The 24,314-nt window shown below is 38.9% G+C and overlaps 3 protein-coding genes across 5 annotated transcripts in view; 2 read left to right on the top strand and 1 right to left on the bottom strand.

The window, feature by feature from the left end:
* LRP2 (LDL receptor related protein 2) overlaps positions 1-7,574 on the top strand; it is a 121,892-nt gene extending 114,318 nt beyond the window's left edge. For all 3 annotated transcript variants that reach the window (XM_071747429.1, XM_071747431.1, XM_071747430.1), the window contains exons 75-79: positions 1,697-1,826; positions 3,589-3,708; positions 3,794-3,901; positions 4,979-5,050; positions 6,066-7,574. In XM_071747429.1, the coding sequence (XP_071603530.1) occupies positions 1,697-1,826; positions 3,589-3,708; positions 3,794-3,901; positions 4,979-5,050; positions 6,066-6,227 (592 nt within the window). In that variant the 3' untranslated portion in view covers positions 6,228-7,574. The remainder of the gene's footprint in view (positions 1-1,696; positions 1,827-3,588; positions 3,709-3,793; positions 3,902-4,978; positions 5,051-6,065) is intronic.
* Positions 7,575-9,866: 2,292 nt separating this feature from the next.
* DHRS9 (dehydrogenase/reductase 9) lies at positions 9,867-19,288 on the bottom strand. Its single transcript, XM_071747442.1, has 5 exons — positions 18,959-19,288; positions 14,499-14,829; positions 12,384-12,642; positions 11,005-11,165; positions 9,867-10,169 (listed from the first exon to the last, which is right to left on the bottom strand). The coding sequence occupies exons 1-5, from the start codon at positions 19,004-19,006 to the stop codon at positions 9,919-9,921; spliced, it is 1,050 nt and encodes a 349-aa protein (XP_071603543.1). The 5' UTR covers positions 19,007-19,288; the 3' UTR covers positions 9,867-9,918.
* The window catches only part of ABCB11 (ATP binding cassette subfamily B member 11), a 53,546-nt gene continuing 42,676 nt past the window's right edge, over positions 13,445-24,314 (top strand). Inside the window, exon 1 of the mRNA XM_071747433.1 lies at positions 13,445-13,586. The gene's annotated coding sequence lies outside the window, so the exon portion shown is untranslated. The remainder of the gene's footprint in view (positions 13,587-24,314) is intronic.

The raw sequence follows: 24,314 nt of genomic DNA on the forward strand, positions 1-24,314 counted from the left end.
AAAAAGCTGAGCTTGTCTGCAACACTGAGTTCATCTGATTAAAAATAATACAGGGCAGGTGTGTTGAAATTCTGCCTATCTCTTCCTAACCCTGGGCTTTTTCTAGGTTCCTGGTTCCCTGACAGTCGCATTTTCCAGTAGAAACAGCTTTATGAAATATCATTCAAAATATTTGATGCTTTAAATCAAAAGAAGATAAAGGAAAAAAAATTGTAATTATTTAAAATTATTTTTTAAAAACGCAAAGATGTCAGAATAAGATGCTTTGAGATTTTTATAGCTGCTAGCAAATTATGTGGTTTTAAAAGCATAAAGCAGTATTTCCATAGCTTTTGCATCAGTCTCACAGTAGTAGCTCTTAAACCACTGTAGTTAAATAGTTGTAATCAATAATGTGGATGTAGCTATAACTGCTTCCTCACTGGGGAATTACACTGAACTAATTAAATTTACTTATGACTTCATGTAGTTAGATCGGGCCAAAGTTTTTGTGCAGATCAGTTCTGCAGGACAAAAAAGTTTGTAAGAGATCTCCAAGCTGCTCACTGCAGTTCCCTGTTTCTTCCTTCCTTGAATGCATCAACATCTTCTGTGTAAGGTAGTGAACAAGTAGAAATTTTAATGTGCTATCTTGAACTTTACTGCCCAACAAAACTTCTCATGTAAGTTATGAGGCCAGGTGAAGTGGAGATGTCTGTGCTTTGTCTGTGGAGCTTGATTCCCAGATCTCATTTCTGCCATGAATTTGCCTTAGTGCTTCTGTTGTTCAGTCCCTCTTTAAATTGTTGACTTGTGGCTTTACTGCAGAGTTAACTCAAGCTATAGTGTAGCTGTTACCCCTAACATGGGACTTGTCCATGCACAGGAGCCATAGCTAAAATTTACACTTTTTAAAATTGAATCAGCTGAGGTACAAGTGGGTCAGTGCATCAGTGGTGGGCCAAGAGTTTTGGCAGATGAGGACACACAACTGGAAAGGTTATTTCAATCCTTCTGTTGTCCTTCAGGTTAGGCAAATTTAACAAATGAGCTCAAAGGTTAACTCTGCAGTGGATTTGTAGCTGCATGGCTGTGGGGAGTTGCATGCTCAGAGTTCTGTGCGTAGGGTCCTGTATGTGGATACTCACTGATATCTTGCACTGCTGCTATTATTTCTAGCCTGACAGTGTTCTTTCAGTCCATTTCCAGTATTTGTCATGCAAATCTCACGTGCACTTGTGCTTACTATAAATCTAGAGGCAGATTGACCATTTGCTTATGTATGTTCATGATTTGCATGCATAAATGCCTTTATTGCAGGTGTTACTGGAAGTATATCCACATTTTGTATACTATTTCAGCTGCATTTAGAAAAAAAAATTGATGAATTTTAAAAACTGAGTGTATTAATGCATTTGTAAAGCAACACTAAAGTAAGAGTCGTCAAAAATATTGATAAATTTTGGGGCAGTTGTAGTTCATTTAATGTCTATGTGAGCACACAAAGATACTTGAGATCATTCTGAATGGGTTTAACTTAGGTTAAAAAAATCCTGTTGAACAAAAGCAGGAATACTACTTCCTGGTGCCCTTGCTAGCTTGCAACAACCAGAAGAATTTGATTTACAAGCTCTTTCTGTATCATCTGTCCTTTTAAATTTTTTTTTAAGTATTCTTTTTTTTTTTTTAATTTTTTTTATTTTTCTATTACTATTAGTTTAAGCAGTCTTGTAAAATCTTCTGAAAACGGCAATGGTGTAACTTTCCGATCTGGAGCAGATGTGAGTATGGACATAGGAGTCTCTGGCTTTGGAGGAGACTCTGCTATAGACAGAGCAATGCAAATGGTAAGGTTTATTTCTGAAATACTTTTTATGAATTGTGTGTTTTAATGTAATTTTTAGTTGATAGAGGGAAGTCTTTTATGTAAAAAAGATAGTGAGATGAGAAATGTGTTCTTGAAAAGAAGTTAATAACAATTGATAATTTTCTGAAATACAGATTTGTAAGTTGAAGGCAAGGATAAATGTAGAGTTTTTCAAAGCAATGTGACTTCTCTCAAGATTTAGATATATTTTAAGGTTAAATTAAAGTGAATTAATATGCAAAGAAATGTGTAGTGAAGATAAGCTCATAATATGTACATGACCATTTTTTTAGATGAAAAAACACACTCTTAAAAGTATGCGACTTGTGTAACAAAACAACCATATAAACATTTCAGTAAATATTGGGAAAATAGCTTTAGGCTTGAATGTTTCCTCAAATCTTTTCCATGCATGAAAAACTTTACTGTATTTTCCTCTTTCTGCCCTAATATTGACATACTGAAGTACAACTAATGCAATTTTTGTTTTACTAATAACACATCTAGATACAGGCTATTTCTACTTCAGTGGCATTATTACTATGTATTCAGAGTATAAGCAAAAAAAAAAACCCCAAAACCAAAGCCATGTATAATTCATTGGGAAAGAATTCAGAGTGTTTATAGCATAGTTATAACTGGTTTACAGCAATGAAGAAATATGGGATGTGCCTTCTAAAATTTTAACATCACATTTCCATGAGGAGATTGCAGAGTGATATTTTTCAGTGTGGCTGCTCTCAGCCAAGACAGGCTAATTTGAGGGAGCCAGCAAGAGTTCATTGTGTGGTAAAGAGCTATACCCTGATAACACAGAGTGTGAATCCTTATGGCATGCAGCTTGCATGAGGCAGATTTAAGGAATTAGCTGATGTACTACTCCCATGTTATTCCTCATTATTCCTGTAATACTATTCCTGTAATGAGGCTGCAACAAGGAGCAGGACAAGTGAGTCTAATTGGAGTTCTGCTTTCATTACCCTTCTACCTGTTGATGCTCACCTGGCTATCCCAGGGTTGCTATCCTTATGTGTCACTAAGTATTTTGTTATTAAATACTTAACTCCACACCTTTGCCCTCCTGGTAAAAGCACCTTAGCTTAGGGTTGGGCACAATAAGTGTGAAGTAGCTGCTGTCCACAAAATGGTCTTCATGAATGGGCAAAGTGTGGATTTGTAGTAACAGATATGCTAAAGACTGTGAAACATTTTATTTCTGGCATAACTTGGATGTTATAACTAAGTAGATGCACTTAACGCTTGGTCTCAAGAAATATCTTCCTGCTGGGAGAAAATGAATGAATCCCAATCTTATGTATTTCAGATAGTGCTTATTAATTGGTATGTCATAGAATGGCATATCTCTAAAATGGAATATATATTTTGGGATTATGCCTCCTTTGATATCTTCCCTGTCGAAGGTGTGATTTGTGAGAGTCATTTTTTCCTTATTATAAAATACTTCGATTCAATTATTAAAATGTGGTGTTTTTTTGGCCCAGCTAGAAAATTCAGTAATATTGGAACAATCAAAAGTGCAGGCTACTAAGTCAGAGAGTAAAATAATGGATGGTAAACTAACAAGATTTTTAACAGGTGTTAGATTTTGTCTTAAGCCTATGTGAAAGTAAACATGCATTGTTTATTGAGATGAAGAATTGGGCTATAAATTAATTCTTAGGAATATAGGTGGGCTTATTGCACTGCAGTTGTTTTATTTTATTTATATTTTTCCTTTATAGAATGAAAACTTTGCAGTGGAGTCAGGGAAACAGCCAATCACTTTTGAAAATCCCATGTATACAACCAGAGATGGTGGAGCCAGCACGGCCAGTGCAGCCACAGTCGTTCGGCCAACACATGTAAAAGAAACTTACTTTCATCTTTCCTTTTCCTTTATGACTTCTATTTCTTCTTATAAGAATGTTGTTTCTTCTTCTCCTATAGGTTGCAGCAGCAAGTAATGGAGAAAATGAAAACTTTGAAAATCCTGTGTATGCCTCTGTTATCTCTGCTAGTCCAGCAGAACCCCCTCAGGGTGCAGATCCACCTCGGGTAGGACACAGAACTGCTCTAAGGCTGCTTTGCTTGGTTTGTGCTCCAAATCAGGGATATCGAGTTCTTAGGGAAGCTGCTATATAGTTCCATTTCTCTTTAAATAATACCATGGAGTTGGCACATAATCTGCATCAATTCCAACTAACTGGACCATATTTACAAGGTTTATGTCAACAGGTGATTGCCCAGGGCACACAGTAAGGATCTGTTTGGATTAAACTCCCTCCTCTTCCTGTCCCACACAGTTATTCTGAAGTGAACAGATTGTAACAGAGAGTTTCCTTTTGCTGTTTGTTGTGCTTCATTTTGAGGGCAGGTATTAGTCTGAAAATTGTAATGAAATTCTTGTGAATTCTCATTGCTCTCCAGCAGAAATTATTATAACTAAGGCTTTACTTTGGACTTTTTAACAGTTATTTGTAAATCCCTAATGAATTATACCTTGATAAAAGCAGCAGAAAGAAGGAATTTAGTTTACCATCATAATTTTTTTACATATATTTGTATTTTTATTCATATTCAGAAGTGCTAGCAAGGACATTTAAGACACTTGTTCTCTAGGTTTTTACAGGACATTTTAATGATCAAGATTAAAGTGTTGCCTCATCTAGATTATTAATGGTTCATGGAAAGTACATTTTGACATCTTAAAATCCATCTGAATGAGCTGATAATGACTTGTTTTCAGGAATGTTTTCACACATTGGGCACTAAAAAGAACCTCTGATGAATTTTGAAATGACAGCTTTGTCAACCTATTGTAGTTTCATATCCCTGAGTATTTCTTTTGTGTTACTTTCAAGATTTTTCCTCTTTGACCTATCTGGAATGATAAGCTGTCTTGAATTAATGTAATCACTTTTACTGTCTTCTGGCCTAGCTTTAGAAAACTGCTATAGGTAAAATAACTATAACTCTAGTAGAAAAGAAAGTTGGGTCTCATGTTTCGAATTACAGCATGGTCATGTAAGAACACCCAGTTGAAATCATTGAGTTAGCAGTCAGTGCAAGTGAAATCCAACAACAAAGATGTTGAGACAAATGTGTAAAGTTCTAATAATTTTTATGTTTCAGGAATCAAAGTGGAGTTTCTTCAAGAGAAAAATGAAACAAAACACGAATTTTGAAAACCCAATATATGCGGAGGTATTGTTTAATACTGCATAATTCAATTTTTCAGCTAATGCACTGATGGACTTTGTTCTTGACTTCATAGGATAAAGATTATGGGTAGATTCTGTCGCTGAGTGAAGCAGCACAGAAATTCCAGCCCAGGTTGAGGAAGGACTGAAGTGATTTTCAGAAAAGCTGTAGTCTTGTGCAGAATGAGGTGTTCAGCAGGCACCCAGCTCAAGCAGCACAGCTGCACTGCCAGCATCTGCATACCCAGCCCAAGCACTGTGGCCTGCTCCTGCTTCAGGGAGCTGGTGCAAGTGGGAGGCTACTGTATTGCACTGGGAGTGAAGCATCTACTTCTGCACTCTCATTTCAGTCTTCAGCATTGCACAGAAGTTCAGGAGCTCTGTGCACTGCAGCTCTGTTTCTGTACCAGCCCTATTTTCTTAATGGTATGGATGGATCAGACAGTTCTTTTCAGATGGTGTGCCAGGGGGTGGTATGTGTGCTGGAGAAATGTTCCCCTGGCTTGGGTGTGAAGGTTTGGACTTGAGCCAGTAATTTCAGCCCTTTTAATCTTACAATTAAAGATTTCCAGATGGCCCATGTGGCTCAAGAACCTCAGTCCCACAGTCACATGACTAAATCTAGCTGCCTTTTGTGAATAATTCAGGTTTCTAATGCTTGCAGGAAGCCAGGGATTCATTTCCCCAACATGAATTTATAACTGTTTATAAACAATAATAATGCCAATGTTATCTACAGTCATGTATGTGCATGTAGGTATGTAAAGATAGTCCTGCCATTAAGCGTAAAAACAGAAGTCCCAATGCGTGGACTAGGTGTGTAGCAGTGTATTTACTCATCTGAACCATCTGGGGTGAAATTAACATTTAATTTTTGTTGCAGGGGGTAATTTGCAGAAATAACTTGTATCATGACACTTTAGCAAAATATTTGGATATTTATATAACATTTATGAAAGTTAAGATTGTATATTCTGTACCTTAGAATGTAAACTTGGATTTTATGATTATTATTTCAGATGGAAAAGGAACAGCAAAAGGGCACAGAAAATGTTCCTGCCCCTTCTCCTCCACTGCCTCCCAAGATTACTCTGAAGAGAGACCAACCCTTAGCCTACTCAGCAACAGAGGATACATTTAAAGACACCGCCAATCTTGTTAAAGAGGACTCTGTGGTATAATGAAGTAACTGATTAGGGAAAATTAGACACATCCATTTGCACATATATTTTTTATAAACAGAAAAGTAAGGTTCACATTCAAATGCTTTATAAAAATATATACAGCTCTTAGCCAATGGCTGGAGAGGTATGTTGAAACTATGCCTTGTTTTTTGACAAATGCCAATTGCTATTTTTTATGAACAATTATCATGATGTACTATATGTATATCTTTGCACTGAAGCTGTCTGAAAATGTTGAATATATTGTACATTTGTAAATTTTTTAAAGATTATCTTGTTCAGTGATGTTGCTTGTAGGAATCTGTATAGAATCAGTCCTATCTTTAGGGGTAAATTCATTATATATATGTTTAAACTAAAAAAGACCAAAAAAAAGGTGAGTTTAGGAACATTACTGATTTACAGAATCTTTAGAGTATATAATGGCACCTTTAAAAAATTCTACTGGTGCTCTGGGCATCTTTACCTCCTATTTTATATACTACTGTATTTAAAAATGGGTGTCTCAGTTTATCTTGTGTTAAACAAAAGATGGAAGAGTCAATGCAGCATCACAATGCTGAGTAGGTACCTGTGCAAAATGTTCTTATGCTATTTTAGCTGCCTGAGATAAAATAATTTCCTTTCAATCCATGCCACAAATTTTTACTCTGTGCTCCAATCAACACCATTCCATTAATAGTGTTTTTAAAAAGATTTAATATATTTAGATTTTAGTGCCATGAGTACTTAATTTAATGAGAATTTCTCCCGTTCAGGAATGGAATAATTCTGTTCTTGGCTGGAGTCTCTGGAAGTAATTTGTACTATTAAGTGAAGTACCTAGATTTCTATAACAGCTTATTTCCAAACAGCAAAATACAAAAGATATTGGTTCATTTAAGAAATTATTCAGGTTTTTTAATGTGAAAATTTAATTTTATTGACTATTTATTTCCTGAGGTGGACATTAATAGAAAGGGAAACGATTTCTACTAATGCATTCTATGTAGTTATGTGGTTATTTCTGTAACCTTTTGTCAGAATACACTGTACATCGTATTAGCTTTCCTATTAATTAGTCAAGGGAGTTTCCACAACATGAAACATTTGAATACCACTCTGAGTGTCACTGCAGGAACACGTTATTCAGCATTCCTGGCTAGCTACTCATATAACTTAAATATTCCTAAAGTTATAATCATTGAGATTTTTGCTATTTGATTGTTTTATATCTGAGTTCTCAAAATATATACTATTTCTGATTAGAATGCTTATAATTACTTTGTAATGTACTTTGATTAGAAAAGACAACTGGAAAATGATGCTGCTGAATAAATCTAATAAATGTATTATTTTATCACATTCTTATTCCATAATTTGTGTTAAGGCTGTATGTACTTCTTTCATTCATGGAAACTTCAGTGCACTCTGAGATGAAAACAGCAGTATTTTATATAAAATCAAACAAGAACAGTGCCTGCTGCTTCACACAACTTCATGAAGTTCTTGACATAACATCACTGTCATGATATTGCTCTAAGTGTGGAAACTGCCCTGTTACACACATTAAATAAAATTGTCCTTGAAACAGGAAATTCTTACTATTGATTGCAAGAGACTGACTATCAAGGTGGTATAGACATAAGTGAGTAAAACCTAAGTTTGATTAACTTTCAAATCTGACTGCTTTTTATGTAGGAAATTCCTTAGAATCTGGGGCAGAGCATACACATCTGTATGGCTATGAGAGGCTTTCTTTGAAAGGCAGGTTGCTGTTCCCAAGGAAAGAGTTCACAAGGCTTTTAAGGAGAGAAGACAGGGTTAACATTTACTCAAGAGTCGCCTCCCGTTGTGTACCACAAGATAAAGTAGCATCAGTTTTGTGAATTGTCTTCATCAGCAGAAAGGTTTGGAACCAGTCTGGGGAAAAATTGCTAATATGTCTGCCATATACCTGAGATTTTATTTTTTATCCTTATAGGAATTGTAACTGTTCAGATGTGGAAGAAAACCATCCCTGGAATTCTGTATAGATAGGTTGTATGTAGATTGCATTGTTGAATGTATCTGATCCTAAGCTTCAACTGTGCCTCTTCCCCTCAGTAAAACACCACATCGTACCCTTCTGATCATGAAAAATTTAATTTTTGGTACTTTGTTCAAAGGAGGCTTAATATTTTACCCCTAATTTCATTTTTCACTTGTATAATTTTTCCCCTATAAGGACAATCCCTGATTGTATTCTTTAATTCTGCACTCATTCTGTCTTAAAGGAGGCCAATTTTTAGAGATCTCAGCACATCTCTGTAAACTGTCACTATAAGGCTGATAGATTATAATAATAATCTTTTTCATGTACAATATTCTTACAGCTGTCAGTCCAGATAGGGAGAACTACAACTCTGCAGGTATTTAACATAAAATAAACTAAAATAAATTTATTCTTGAAGCCATGTGTTGAATAAACATCAGCAAAATGCAGATTACTAAATGTTTTTTTACACTCTGTCCTTCCTGCACAGGTACAAACACAAACTTATGCCCCCCTCACACACACACACACACACACAGAGTGATGAAATGCCTTTTCTTACATTTGGAGTTCTGACCTACACATGGTATTTTTGTAAGCTTAATTGAATTACACATTAATGATTAATCACCTCTGCAGCTCTTTCGCAAATAAAACCTTTACCCCTTCAATTTTAATATCTCTAGGAAAAGCAATTTTTGAGCCTCTGGCCAGCAGCTTAACAGATAGAAACAGTCTACCAGAGGCACAGTAACTTCAACTAACATTTTACCATTCTGAATACAGTGCACAGTCAAATTAATTTGCCATAGCATACACTAGGGACTTGCTTCATGTAATTAGTGAAATAATAATCCTTTAAACTTACAAAGTAAGTATGAAAAAATGTGAATCCTTATTATTGCTAATGTTTCCCTAAGAAACCATATTAATAGTAGGAAGAATGTTAACATAAAAATGTTAATACTCTGTTTGGATTGTAATAGAGTACAATGTGGTTTTGATTTTCCTCTAACTGCATATCTATAAAAGAGCTTATGTTTTACCTCTGCACAGTTAAAGTCAGGTGATCAGATGTGGTCAAGTACTGCTATTGTAATTTTTTGAATATGTTGAAATAGCTGGGATTTGTTATTATTTGATGTCTTATGTTACAAAGCTTGTGGAGTTTAGCAATTCCTAAATATGCCCATGAGTAAATTCCCCATGAAGTAGATTCCTAAATCTGACTAGTACATTCTGTAAGGCATGTATATAAAATATATGTTCTGAAAGGCCATTGTTTTATTTCAAGTCCATGAGCAGCCTATATGCTGATGCAGTCTGCTCAAAAAAATTATTCTTTTAGTGGCTTTATTTTTTGTATTTAAAAATAATTTATTATGTGAGTAGTATTAATATTCATCTTGTAGCTTAATATAGTCTATGGATGCATATTTTACAGCAGTGTTATTTCTGAGCATAAAAAATAGCCTTCAAAAACCTGCTGGATTTACAAACCTATCTGCAACCTCAGGAAGCCGAAGTAAGGAGGGCAGAGTGGTAAGGTGGGTAAAGGAGTAAAGAAAGTGTTTTCTGAAGGGAATTCAAGCAACGGAATAACTGATAAAGAAGAGGCTATATGACTTTGACAGGATTAATATTTATTTCTGCAGAGCTGATACTGGTTTAATACTAAATGTTAATTACAACTCCAGGAACTGATCTCCTGCCAGCTGCTGGAGCTGGAAACATCATACGCAGCAGCATGTCAGATAAACAGCTTGGGGCATAGGAGAGAAACAGCCCAAAGAACTTTGCGTCCCATCCAGCTCCATATCGTGTCCTGGGGTACTTTGATGTCAGGGCATGTTCCATGCATTTTATGACATTAGAAGTATCAGAGTCACACAGTCTTTCCACTAATGATCTTTGAGCTTTTATATCTGCAAAGAAGAAAATAAACCTGAAGGCATTTATATGTAATGTTCTCTGTGAAAGTATTCTTCATGTTCAAAGGTTTGACTACTGCTTTAAGCCTGCTTTTAACTACTGGCTCAAGTACTGACATGCTGTGTGGCTACAGCAGAGCAGAGGCCAGAAAGGCTACAGAACACCCGAGAGAGAGACAGGTAAAGAGAAACCTCTGTTGCCCGTATCGTGAGCCAGGCGTTCCCTAAATAAGGGCAGTGTGACACAGCACAAGTTTTCAGTTATCAGTAAGCATAAACTTAGAGTATAGTCATAGCTATTAATTACCCCTTGCCATTCTACCTCTAAGTATGGAGTTGTGGATGGCACCATGACATCCCATCTCACCAGCCTCATATGAGGACTGATAACACAAGTCTCATCAAACATAAACCTCCTCCAGAACAGCAACGGGTTCTTAATGAATGTTCATGAAATCCAGTTCACAGAATTAAAGATTGATAGAGCTTGGAAGGAACCTCTGGTCCAACCCCCCAGTTCAAACTTGGTCACCTAGACAAAGTTGCCCACAGCCATGTCCAGACAGCTTTTGAGTATCTCCAGTGATGGAGACTCCACACCCACCCTGGGCAACCTGTGCCAGTGCCTTGTCACCCTGCAAGTAAAAATGTTTTTCCTGGTGTTCAGCAGGAACATTCTATGTTTCAGAGTGTGCCCATGGACTTGAGTCCTGTTCCTGGCCACCACTGAAAAGAGCTTGGCCCTATTGTCTTTATAGCCTCCTTTCAAGTAGTTATATAGATTGATAATATGCCTCCTGAGCTTTCATGCAGTCCTTTTTCTACTTACATTCAACAAAGTATTTTTCTCCATAGGAGTTCCTGATCTCAGGAGTCAGTCCATTCCAAAGTCTTACAAGGTTGCCCTTCATGACATCCGAATCAGCTACTGCCTTGAAGAAACCGTGCTCAACAATGCTTACTTTCACTCCAAAATGCTGCATCTCTATCCTAGAAGAAAAAAACCCAGTAACCATCCCAGGCCACCTAATAATGGCATAGCCATTTAACACAAGTAAGTTGAAAGTCTGTTACACAAATGGTTATTTAAGATTTTGAATCTTGAAATGTCAGAATAATTTTAAGATATTCAAATTTGCTTCACAGCAGTGTACCTGTCCTGTAAAAGCACAGCAGGCAAAAAACTCTGAGGAAAGAAAACTAAAAGAGTGTCAGGCTGATTGACAGCTTTCTGTGGGGTTTATGGTGGACTGGTGCAAACAATGCAGCAGACAGCTGCTTCTTCGCCAGGTATTATAGAATTAAAATGTGTGACAATTTCAAATACTATTTCATTACTTCATCTTCCAGCAGGAATAGGTTAAGCGCTTGGGAAAAAGTAAAAGTGAGCAAAAATTTTCAATTGGATTAGAACTTTATTATCCATTTTATGGTTAAGTGGCTCTGGTTCAGTGATTAAATGTTAGTGTAATAAAGGTCAGTGTTTTCTGGTAGTATGGTTCCCTCTATGTAATTTTGAGTTGCCATGAAGTGACTTCGGGGTGAATATGGCCTCTTTGTCTTTCTGGGCAGCTCAAGAGATCCTGGCAGCTGTGTTCCAAAGTGTGCAAAGGGCTGGACCACGTGTCCATTAGCCATTAGGTCCTTGAGGCATATACTTACCTTTTTATAAGCATTCAGAATGGTTTGCAACCAACTTTCCCAGTCCTTGTGAAGACTTGGCTTGCTGGGCTAGGCCTTGGCTTTCTGAAGGCAGTACAGCACAGCTGGCTTCAGAAAAGGGCTCTCAGCCTAATTTTTTTAAGTTAGGAATACCTTTGGTAATGTGGTTGCTGGCTGGGATCGCCCAGCTCAGGTTGTAGTGGGGCATTAGAGAAAAATAAAATGGGTTACATGAGCAGGCTCAAGGTGTTTGACCAGGTTATGCTGTTGATTTACTTTTGTGTATGCAGTGGATTTATATGCCCAAAAGCTGCATGTTAGCCATTTGTCCAGGAGATGAAATCTTTTCCCAGGGCAATTTCCTGGTGACTCTGTTCATCTTACTGGAGATTGAAGTCCAAAACAAGTGACCAGCATCCTCTTATTTTCCTTGCTCCCTTTAGGCAAGATTTGCAAAGAGAAAACAATAGGCAAACATACAGTCACCCTTCCTCAGCACATATGGAATCTGTTCTTGGATTCGTGCATGTATTTCTGGCTACTCACCGTAAGGTGTCAGAAAAAGCTTCCATGCCCCATTTGGACAGGCTGTAGCCACCTCCTGCAAAAGCTGTGATGCCTTTGGCATGAATTAAGTTGACTACTCTTCCCTCAGCTTTTTTCAGAAGTGGCAGAAGTTTGAGTGTGATTTCAATCAATCCCAGCAGACTAACATCCAGCACTGAGTGGAAGTCTTCAATGCTCAGCCAGTCAGTGGGCGCTATAGGTGCTGTTCCTTCAGCATCACTCACCAAGCCAAAAAGCCCTAAGAGGATTACAAAGCCATTTATTTCACTGTGTGGCAATAGCTGACCCGAGTTTCATATGTAGCGTTGGGAATGGAGCATACAGTCTGCAAAAACTTCAGTGAGATGAATTAAGTTATCTGGGATTTGCTTGTAAGATCTACTCTGTACACCTGGCAAAATCTGCTAAAGACCTTAGGCATTGACTAAAGAATGTGTGTAAACTGGGGGTTGGGCTCTTCTCCCAGGTAGCTACCAGTAAGACAAGAGGGCATGGACTTAAGCTCTGTCAGGGGACGTTTAAGTTAGATATTAGGAAAAAATTCTCTACAGAGAGGGTGATCAGACATTGGAATGGGCTGCCCAGGGAGGTGGTAGGTTCTCCCTCCCTGGGTGTTTTTAAAAAGAGACTGGATATGGCACTCGGTGCCATGGTCTGGTAACCACAGTGGTAGTGGATTACAGGTTAGACTTGATGATCTCAGAGGTCCTTTCCAACCCAGATGATTCTGTGATTATTAAAGAAAAACTATTTTGTTTGGGGATACTGGCAACCATACTGGGCTTTACTATCCAGATCCACTCACATATGTAGACTCCTAATATGCATTTACATTCTTGTGAAATAAAACAGTCTACATACAAGTGGAGATACCGATTTTTCTGAGTTGGGGTCTAAAGGTCTGAACCAGATATGTGGAATTAGTCAGTGCTTCTAAAAATATTAGCTTAACCCTGTGTATTGATAATACTGCTTTACTACCTTATAAATTACTCGAGGAACTTTAGATAAATAGTGACGCTTCCAAGAGTTTGCTGGGGACAGCCTGTGCCTGAAGGGAGAGGTTGAAAGTCCAGCACCTACCTCCATAAAGAATTTCTCAGACTGAGGTGACAGCAGTGGTGTCCCTGACAGAGAACGAGTGGCTTTCCACAAGCTGGAAGCAGGGCACTACCTGAGGAGGTAAGAGCTAATATTTCTGTTGTCCTTGCTCTCACTCTTTGCATTCAGGACTGGTCTGGATCTGTCCTGATGAAGCCAAAAGTGATTTATTGAGCTTTAAGGAGGAAGTTCTAGCAGAAGATACGTATTTTGCTGTATTACCCAGTTAATTAATTAACAAGCCTATTGACTGTTTGGTATCACTGTGTGTTAGGGCTGGTGGCTGCTGTGAGGTGAGTCTCTTTGACAGCCCTTAAAAATGTCTAGTCAGCTATATGTGCTGAGAAAAAAACATGTATTGCCACAGTTGGATATATTTACCATGCAGATCTTTTTATCTCCCGTTGCACATTTAAGGCTTGTTTTTTAGCTCCACTCATAGGTATCCAAGGACAAACCTCTCCTGTTAGAAAAGTGCTCAGAGGTGTATGATAGCTGTAGTGAGAGCTACCTAAAACTGGCTGAAATGGCAAGTATTTAACTCTTCCAGTCAGTGCAGTCATGGTGTGCATTGCATAAGTAGGATTTTCTCAGCTTTGCAAAAACCACTCTTCTGCTTACTAGAAGAGGGCTGAAGAAGCACTGTACCAGTCATTTTTAATAGGGTGGGCTGGGTTTAGTCTCAATAAAGCTCTTTATGATACCAGGTAGTACCTTCCCCCCACTGAAATTCTTCAACTTCACCAAGAAGAGTCTGAAAAACACACCTGGGGATGATCTGGTTTTCATAGACTGAGCAGCTACCTTTTTAGGCACCCTGTAGGTGAAAGTGAGGGGAAGCCCAAAAGAATTGCGGGAGAGAATCACTTTGAACTGAAAAATGACAGAACTGAAGAGCAAATGTGTTTCATCAGTAAGATGAAAAAAATTCATCAATGGGACCAGATTTGGTTATGTGAAATAATTTTTCTGGAAAATGACCTTGCCACTTACCTTTGCCAGATGTCTCTTTGGTCACAAACAGCACAGCCCTGGCAATGCTGTTGGAGTCAGCTAAGTTCAGGTTCACTGTCTTCAGCGAGGGTGAGGAGCAAGACTGGAGCTCTTGGCCTCCTTTTTCTGTAGCACATGCAGCAATGACACAAAATCCCCTTGTGTCAAACCATTTAGCCAGTGAGTTTCCAAGCCCAGTGTCACAGCCTGTGATGAAGACATGCTTTCCACTCAGGTTTCTCACTCTCTGCCTGTCTCTGATGAGCCAATAAATGAGCAGACAAAGTATGGAAGCCAAAACTGCTACGTGCAGTGAGTCTGAAAGTGAGACCTACAAGCAAGTAAATTAATGATCTAGAAATGCAGCAAAGCAAGTGCACTCAGCCAACCCCCAGCTTCCTCAGACACAGTTCCTGTAAGGGGCTTTGTTTCTGGTTGCAGCCCTTCCAGCTCACTGTAAGTTAGGGGAGAGCAGGGCCAGAAGCTTTGGCACAATGTAATCAAGATCCATGAATAATAGGTGCCTTGGCAAAACTTTCCTTACCCTCCTTTTCTATGGATTTTCACTGTTTTCAAGCTTTGCTGACCAAGCTTTCTAGTCAGCCTTGTCCTTTCAGGATATTTCAGACTGAGGAATGACTGCATCAGTCCTCACAGTGGAGTTTTGGGGTTTTTTTTGTGGACATTGGTGATTATTTGTGCCAATACTGGACAGAGGAATCCCTCTGGGAAGAAGGACAATTCTCTTTGACCGTCTGTATGATGCCACCCAGGCTGCCCTTCTATCTGTAGCATGGAAGCAGAGTGACTCCCAAGAATAATCAGAAAAGCTGTAGTGGTGGGTCTGGTGAATAATTTGTTGCATGATTTGTGTTGTGTGATGGTGAGTGATCTGCTCTCTGCCCCTTTGACAAGGTAGACTTTGGGGTGGTGCCTGAGTCTTCTGTCTCCTTCCTCATTGCCTGTTTAGCACAGATGCATTATTAGAAAGTGTGTTTGTATATAAAAAAGGAGAAATGTGTGGACAATTTGCTCTCAAAAAAAAAAAAAAAAAAAAAAAAAAAAAAGCACCGAGGGAAAACAAGGTTTCCTAATTGAGGTGAGGATACTTATTACGAAAATTTTTAATGAATGTAGAATACAGCTCTTGCCATCTAAAATCTTCATGATTGCTTCCTGTTTTTCAATTTCTACTTTTGGTTTGTGCAAGAATTAATCCTAACTAATTAATTAAAACCAATGATAAGGATTTTCCAGACATCCCGTTAAAGAGAAGCTTTTCTGCAAGTGCTAAACAGTTACCTCAGCTCTAGTTGTTATTGTATAAGTTATTGTATAAGTGATGCTTCTATAAAAAAAAGGAATCTGTGATTATTTCTACATCCTAAAAGTACTCAAAGAGAAAGGGATTTTCCTCTGCTGACTCATAGCTGTCTGAAATTAAGGATTTGTTTGGCTCATTTTTTGTAACATCCTTGCTACCATAAGACATGAATGTTGAACAATGCCCAATGTGTTAGGCCTGGTTGCTAGAGCCCATTTGGTGTTCTTGTTTCTACTGAGTTCATGGAGTGATTTGGATTTACTCTAACTCTGAAATCTGTTGCCACCTCACCAGGTAGGAATGGAGGGAATCTCAGAATCAGCAAATGAATGCTGAACTGTAATTAAATAACTAAATAATTCACATAGCTGATAAGTGATAATAAGTGACATCATTCATTGCCACTTAATGATGTTTTTTTTCATAGCTGGGAGTATCAGTAGTCACCGGTACAGACTTCTAAGCTACTGATTAACATTATCTGATTTTAAAATGTCAAGCAAATATATATAAATAAGAGTTTGCTTTGCATTCCACTGTAACCTAAAGAAAGGCTCCCAGTAAGTTTTTGGGATGTTTGGTTCCCAAGCTGAACTGGTTATTTTAGTGCCCATCTTACTTGGTTTTAGGCTGATGTAATCAGCCCCCTCATTCAGGTACTTCTCTTAGATATTTTGCTTTTTTGCTGTGAAAATCCCTGTGAAGTCTAACAAGAATTGCAGTATTCCTAAATGCCTGCACTTTGGAATAATCTTTGTAACGTTTCACTGAATTGGTGACATTTATTTTCTAAGAGGACTCGTGGAGTCTGCTTCTGACAAAGAGCTCAGGCTAATTCAGGCTACTGTGCTGTATAATAAAGTCTGAAAACAGGATGTTGCATCAACCAGACATAGATACCCTCAATGCATTTGCAACAAAATGCAAGGCAATGAGGTTTCCTTTGCTGATTTAGAATTGGAGCTGAGCAAGACACAAGGAGAGGAAGTGCTACAAGCAGACTCTTGTAACCCCAGGCCAGTAAATCTCAGCAAGCTATTCAGCAAGTTAGTGCTGTGGTAACATTTTAGGACTCAGTTCACCTTTTCCCCAATACAAAGTTAAATAATTTGAGATTTGGGGAAAAGATTAACCTAACTGGAAGCATGAGTAGTAAATTCCACCCTCCTTCCTTGACTGTGCTGTATGGAGAAAGCAGGGCTCGGTGAGCTTGCAGTACTGGAAAGCAGGTTAAATTTGAAACTGGGCTCTGTGGGTTTTCTGACCAGGATACTTACTTGGTTGCTGTGAGGGAAACACCTGGGACTGCTCTGGTTAGCATTAGTCCCTGTTTTTAGGTATCAATAATTGGCACAAAAGTGCTGTAAGACAAGAGGCTTCAGGGGCAACAGCTGAGGGGCAGAATTGTTTGTGGAGCCTCCACCACTCCTCTCTGCCCCATCACCCGTAGGGCAGTGTTCCTAAGCCTGTAATCTCCAACCACCCAGTTCCCCTCAAGGATGAGTGCAGCTTCTCTGATAACACACGGACATCTGGTGCTGAGCATCGTGCTGGGTTCACTCTGCTGGAGCCTCCTGCCAGATGCTGCTGGGGAGTCTGGGGTCAGAGTCAAAGGAAATAGTCTCAAAGTTTTTTTCCAAGAAAATGTTCTAATTCTGTGAATGAACATTGTTATGCAAAATATTTATTGTTTGATAATTGTGGAGCACTAAAAAAAGCCATTTGTCTTTCAGGGGCGTATTGATTTTGAAATAGCTGCCTGGAGGGGCAAAGAGTGTGTGTTCAGAGAAAATGTCAGCATGATATTTTGAGACTATTGATATATCTTCATAAATATTGAATTCTGATTACTAATGTAGCCAGTAAATAGCTAAAGGCAAATTCTACTTCCCATTAAAACTTTGATATTTGCCTGGCAAAATGAGAACTCTTGGGATAGAGCTTGGCTTCTTGCGTCCAGACAAATGCCATTAAAAAAGCAATTGATTTTAGAGAAAAGCAGCATGACTGCACCAAGAGCCCTTTAAGATCCTTAGATGACTAAAAAAATACAGCATCCTTCTTTCTGCACTAAGGGAAACTGGAGCACTTTGATTGCATTGAAGGGGTATTCCAGCTATACTCTCACAGCAAGTTTGCTTTGGTAGTCATGCCAAAGGAAGAACCTCAGGCTGGGGTGAGGTTTTGAGTCTGGGAATGCTTTGGACTCCTTCAACTGCCTTGTGCTGGCAGTGCAAACCTCCAGAATTCAGTGCCCTGCACTGGGATAGAGTGACCTGCCAGGAGTGCTCAGGCAGAGCTGCCAGGGGGAAATTTAGGGACTATGATTCTTCAGAAACAGCACTCATGTAGCACACAGTGGTGGGGTACGAGGTATCAGACAGTGCTCTGACAAACCCCCCAACAGCTCTCCAGAATCTAGGAAGTACAAAGTTTAATGACTTGTCCTCTTGCCAGATGTACAAACCCCTGATGTTCAGTTAAAAAACTGCACAAATGTGCAAACACCAACAAATGTCACATCTCCCACTCTAAGGTGAGCTATTCCTGCATGAGCAGGACTTTGTACTTTTGTTTCACAGAAAAGGGGTTATTTTTCATATGCTGTGTAAAAATGTCAGTGTGATAATAATTCAGGTTGATGCCCAACAGATAACAAGATTTTCATTAATATGCCACCTTTAAAGAAATACATCTCCAAACTCTCCTATTCAGCATTTTATATGGAGATCGATGCAGTTTGGTACAATGGAGGCTGATTCCTTGGCATGATTGTATCTTTTCTTGTATGGCTTCCACTTCAGATTTTTACTACATCATCGGGAAAAGACCCAAGAAAATAAAAACCTGCAAAGTGTTATGGTGACTGACATAGTAATTAAAAATAAAGGAGTAGAAAAAGATTCTACATGTTGGGAAGAACATTTCTGAATAAGCATTTAATTCAGACCCTGTAGGTGCTTAGATAGGAATAATTTTAATATCACTCTAGAAAGGAAAGGGGACTGCATTTTTTTTGTCTGCACTCAAAAGCAAATGCTTAATTTGTTCTCTTGGATATTCTGCTAATGCATATAATGGGTACTACTCACTACAACAATAGATTGCAGAGTTCTGTTTTAGTGCCATTACTCACGTTCTGTGGAGACATCTGCAAGTTCAGTCTATACCTCCAGGTGGTCATGAGTTGCCTTTGCCAGTTATTTCCAATGTCAGAACATAAAAAGAGCCCGAGTCAGCCTCAGAAGCTTTCTCACCAAGACCTGCATGGTGACTGACAGTTAAAAAAAAATAAATCTCACGGTAAATTCTGTGTCTGATGGTGATTTCTGATTGCTGTACATTGGCTGACAAGCAAGGCCTCTCTCCCTGCTGTTAATAACGACTTGTGCTGTGATGATTCTACCTTACAGACTTAGTATCAATTTTCTGTATATGTTCCCTGCCTGCTTATCCTACCTATAAGCATTACTGGCTATATATAGTAATCTCCAGAGTCTGGTGGACTGTCGAGACTAATTAGGGAGAACTAATCTACTCATCTGGGAAATACTGATCTATGCTTCATCTTGAAACTAGCAGTAATCTTTGCATTGATTTAACAGAGCTTGATTCAGAACTCTACTTTATTAGGGTTATTATGTTATGCTATGACTTAATCTTTTAAGTTAGATCCTTGTGTGTGAAAACTCTTAGGAATGAAATTATTATTTCTAGGCTAGGGGCAGCTTTCTGATAGTAGAATCAAATGAATTGCCTGAGTAACTAAGCAATGTTTTTCAAATAAAAGCTAAAATTTTATGAGCTGTAGAAACAGAAGCTTGGATGGGAAAAGACTCAACATTTGACTGCTAGGTGCTTGTTTGGTGTCTCCCTGGCCCAGAGTCTGCTGGGCACTTCTGATCCATCTCTGGGTGCTATTGTGTAACCATGTAAGCAGAACTCATTTTCCCCACTCTTCATGCCTCCCATTCACAGTGCTGTGTGGTGCCAGATGCTGTGGGAAGCAAGAAGGCCATTCTCAACAGCAGAATGAATGAATAAGCTTCTTATCAAAATTTATTTCCAATTAACTAAATGGAGAAGAAATCTAGAAATGGAGAAACCAAGCAAGGGAGTAAGACAGAGCTGGAAGTGATGTGGTTCTGTTGAGTTGAGTGGGCAGCCTGCCCCAGACTCTGCCATGTCTGTCTCCTCCCTGCCAGGACCTGCAGAGCTGTTTGTTCATCCTCTGCTTGGTGGGCTGCTCTTATCCTTCTGGTTTCTCTCCCTGGTTATTTTGGGTTGGGCTTGGAAATGCTTGCTTCTTTTGCCAGTCTGAGTGCCACAGCAGCCTGAGCTGCACTGCCAGTTTTTACTCTGCTTTCAGCTCTCGTGGGGCAGTCAGGAGATGTCTGCAGCTTGTTGTCTGCAGCTTGCTGGAGACTTGGGGATTCAACAAGTGGCTGGCAGAGACTTTCTCTCCAGCACAAGCCTGGCAGATGTGCCTGCTGAGCCTGCCTAGTCCTGCCTGATCTAATTCAAATGATAGGCTTGAGAAGGACCTTTCAATGTGCTTTAAAGGACGACAAAACAGCACTCTGCCAGCACACAGAGCCCATCACAGGGAAACATTTCTCCATCAGCAGCAGCAGGTCAGGGGTCCTTGCTACTGTAGATAGCAATCCCATAAATGTAGGAGAGAAAACTATAAAAGGAATTTCTCTACTGCTTGTTTTTCTTTCCTCAGCAAACTGCTTTTGAACTTTAGAAAATTCATAAAGCTGAACATGTACTGCTTAGCATCTTGAAAAACGTAAAAATGGGGAAATTTTATAAAAATTTCCCTTTTTCCACAGAGGATTCTCTTACTTGCTCAGAGCACAGAATGAGAGGGAGTTTGACATATGAGAAACCCCATAAGCAAAATGTGAGCTCCATATGCAGCTTTCTGTTACAGAGCTTGGCATGAGAATCTTTCATTTTCAGAAAGCAGCACTTGACCGATTTCCCAGTGAGTCCTTAGGTGTATGTCATAATGAAACCCCTAACTCTTAGAAAGGATGTGGGAAAATTATGGATTCACCTCCCTGGGCCTTGCATAATTCATGCATCTTCTCTTGAACGAACCTCTTCTAGTTCTTAAAGAGGTAAGTCTGAATATTCATTTGGCTCGTACAGTCTTGAGAGCAGGACAGGTTCTGGTAGCCATAGCAGAGCACTCAGGGTTTTGCTCACGTCCAGAAGTCACTGGCTTTTCCTGATGGCATTTGAGTTAATGAGGTGCCTGGTTCCAGGACTGCAAATGCCAGCAGAATCTGGCACTCCATGCAGTGAGAATAGACTTCTAGAATCATTTAAGTTGGAAAGGACATTTTAAGATCATTGAGTCCAACTGTTAACCTAACACTGCCAAGTTTACCACTAAACTGTTTCTAATACATTAAGCAATTGATATTTCCCCTGTGTTTCTTATTTAAATACTGTATTTGCCCTGTCCCAAATTCTTTCTGTATTTTCCTTATAATGTTAACTCTCGCAGTGCTAGAATCTTGCAGCTGACAGTACACTTGTGGTGTGGCAGGAACTGAATTAAAGTAGCCAAACTGTAATTTCTAAAGATAAAGATCAGAGTAGATGGTGTCATTTCACACAGAACCTTTCTAGAAGCTAAAGCTTTTTCCCCTCCACCAAGATTACTCAGCCAAAAGTGATTAGGGAAACAAAGAAAGTATGAAATCACATCATCCACTCTGATCTTTATCTTTACAAAGGTAAAGATCTGGGCTGACTGCTGAGTTTAAGGGACAAGATTCACATCCCTAGGGCCTGATGCTACCTGCTCTGCAGAAGCCAAGCATTTCACTGACTGGGATGGGCCAATCCCTTGCATGGAAAGCTAACAGCCCTTGCAGATTGGGACAGGGAAGCTACTAGCTCAGCAGTCAGCCACACAGCAGCCTTTGGATTAAATGTTAAATAAAGAAAAATTGGTTTTCAGACACTCTTATTGACAGAAAGTTATTTTTAATGTATAAGCTACTACAGCAATGTCATCAATACTTTTACTAGAGTAGTATTTTTTACAGCAAATTCACCAGCAGGAAGAAAGCATTTTTTTCACCGCTGAGTGGTTTCCATGGCAGTGAAGTGGTCTCCTGAGCAACATGCAGTTACAGGCTCGATGCAGTTTCTGCAGTTCTCAGTGTTTGTAGCTATGGAAACTTTACAGTGGGGTGGTAGACCTAGATGTTAGAGATCTTCAAGATCTGATCAGGAAACTGCCTCACCCAAGCCTTGCAAAGTCTGGTGTGTAGGGAGGGGTGTGAATCCCAACCAGCTCAATGGCTTGGACACTTCGTTTTGTTTTCTCTACTCAGGACTGTGCCAAGAAAAGGCAACCACAGTTTCTTTGGCCTCAAAACTGAATAGGGGCAACTGCTAAAGAAAGAGATATCAGGAAGAGAATTTTCTGCCCTTCATCCTAGTTGATATTGCCAGAGCTTACTGCTCTCAGAGGGAGGCCCTGTTTTCATTCCTTTCTCTGCCTGAGATGACCAGATTCTTCCTGCTATAGGGACTTCAAGCCACATCCCCAATTTTCCAGGGATATTACTGTTATATATCTTTGTGAAAATTGGAACCTTCAAATGTTCTTAGCTGAGCACCCTAGAGGTGAAGGAACTGAATAATAGCAGTAATTTATGGAGGTTTAATAGTTGCTTCATTCTTTTTGGTTTACACGTTAACAATGAAATAATATATTTTTTTATAGTAGCAGATATTGGGGAAATAGATAAAATTCTTAAAGTTATAAAGAACATGTGTTATTTCATATATAGTGTTCATATATATTTCATATATATGTGTTATTTCACATATAGTTATTTCATATATAGATATAGTTTGTATCATGCTGCTATAAGGGATGGGTCTTATGGAATCAGACTTTTTCACGATGGGAGATACACTGGCAAGTATTTACTTTGCCAGCTCTGTTCTGTTCTGCAGCAGTAGGAAGTCTTGTATAACTTCTGGCATTCTTGAGAAGAGATTCCAAAACAACTTAGCATCGTTCCCAACAACATAATGGGCATGTGGATGCAGACTTGTTTTGGCATGCTCCGTGCACTGCACAACTGGTGAAATGTTCTCATTAGGACAGACAGTGGACAGCTTTTGTTTCTTTGATGCATCTGTAAAACTCTAAATACCCCAGATCATTTAGTGACAGCCAGGCAAGGTGACTTGAACTCTTCCCCCCATACTGCTGTGTGTTTTCATGAAGGAATTGGTATTCCTTGTTTCTCCCTACACAAGAATTTTTTGTAGCTTCTGAGGACCAAGTCCATCATAATGACCTTGTGACCCCAAGAAAAGCTTAGTTATACTTAATTGTGGAACAGTTATGACAAAACTGATCTTGTGTGGTCTGAGGACAGGCAACCAGCATTGACAGGAGCTCAGAATAAACATAACCTTATTGTAGGCAAAAGGAAGCAGAAATGCTGTAGTTATAAATGAGTGTCCTGTTGTAAGGAGATTGCTCTGTGGAAAGTTGAGAAACAAAATTGTGAAGAAGAAATTTAAGGGACAGGAAAGCCCAAGGATCAAAAGACAAAAAGACAAGCAGCCTCTTTACAGGCAGGTTTAGCAAGTGCCTGTTAGACAGGTTCTGAATGGCTTCCTCATCACTGGGACTAGCAGAAGCAAATGGAAGTGACCCTTATTTGATTAGTAAAGCAGTAACGACAGAAAAAAACATTGAGTCCATTGATTACACCATCAGATAAAAGCTTTTCTCTATGAAGAAAACAAAGAAATAAAGAAACAAATGAAGTATTTTCCTTTGTTTTTCAAAGTACCAGAGGAAAGGAAGTTAAAACATTATGCAGAATCAGAAGTGTACTACAATATCAAACTCTGCCTTCTGACACTGAAGTGCTATCACTTTAAGTGGCACTATTAGGATGCTGATTATACTCAGCTGAAAAAGTGTCTGACTTCTTGGGCCTGAAACCATGGCATGCTAGCTACAGAAATAAACTTATCTATGTATGGTTAAAAAATAAATTAATGAAGCATAGGAGCTGTCTGCTCAATACCTTCCGTCAGGCCCAGAAGTCCAGACAGCTATACTTGCACAGAGTTTAGTGAAAACACAGAAACAAGCTGCTCATCTGGAGTCTCAGCCTGCAATGGCTGACAAAGTTGGTTCACCTGGTGGAAAACTGTGGCCACCAACTTCTCCATAGCTGTGAGTACTCAGTGTGAAATTTCTGTCTGTCTTTAGAAAGCTTTGAGATAATTTTATTTGATTGTTATTGTAAATACTGGAATAAAAATCAATAGGTTACAGACTGCAGCCGAGAGCTGGAAAGTTCTGTGCCAAAAGAGCGCCTAAGCTTTCATTCCTTACTGAGAAATTATGTGTGCAGAAAGAAGTAACTAAGATTCATTTTTATTCACTTGTTCTTATGAACTTGTTGGAAAAAATCCAGAGAAAAGAGGAT

Source organism: Heliangelus exortis, chromosome 6, assembly GCF_036169615.1.
Source record: "Heliangelus exortis chromosome 6, bHelExo1.hap1, whole genome shotgun sequence".
Taxonomy (NCBI): domain Eukaryota; kingdom Metazoa; phylum Chordata; class Aves; order Apodiformes; family Trochilidae; genus Heliangelus; species Heliangelus exortis.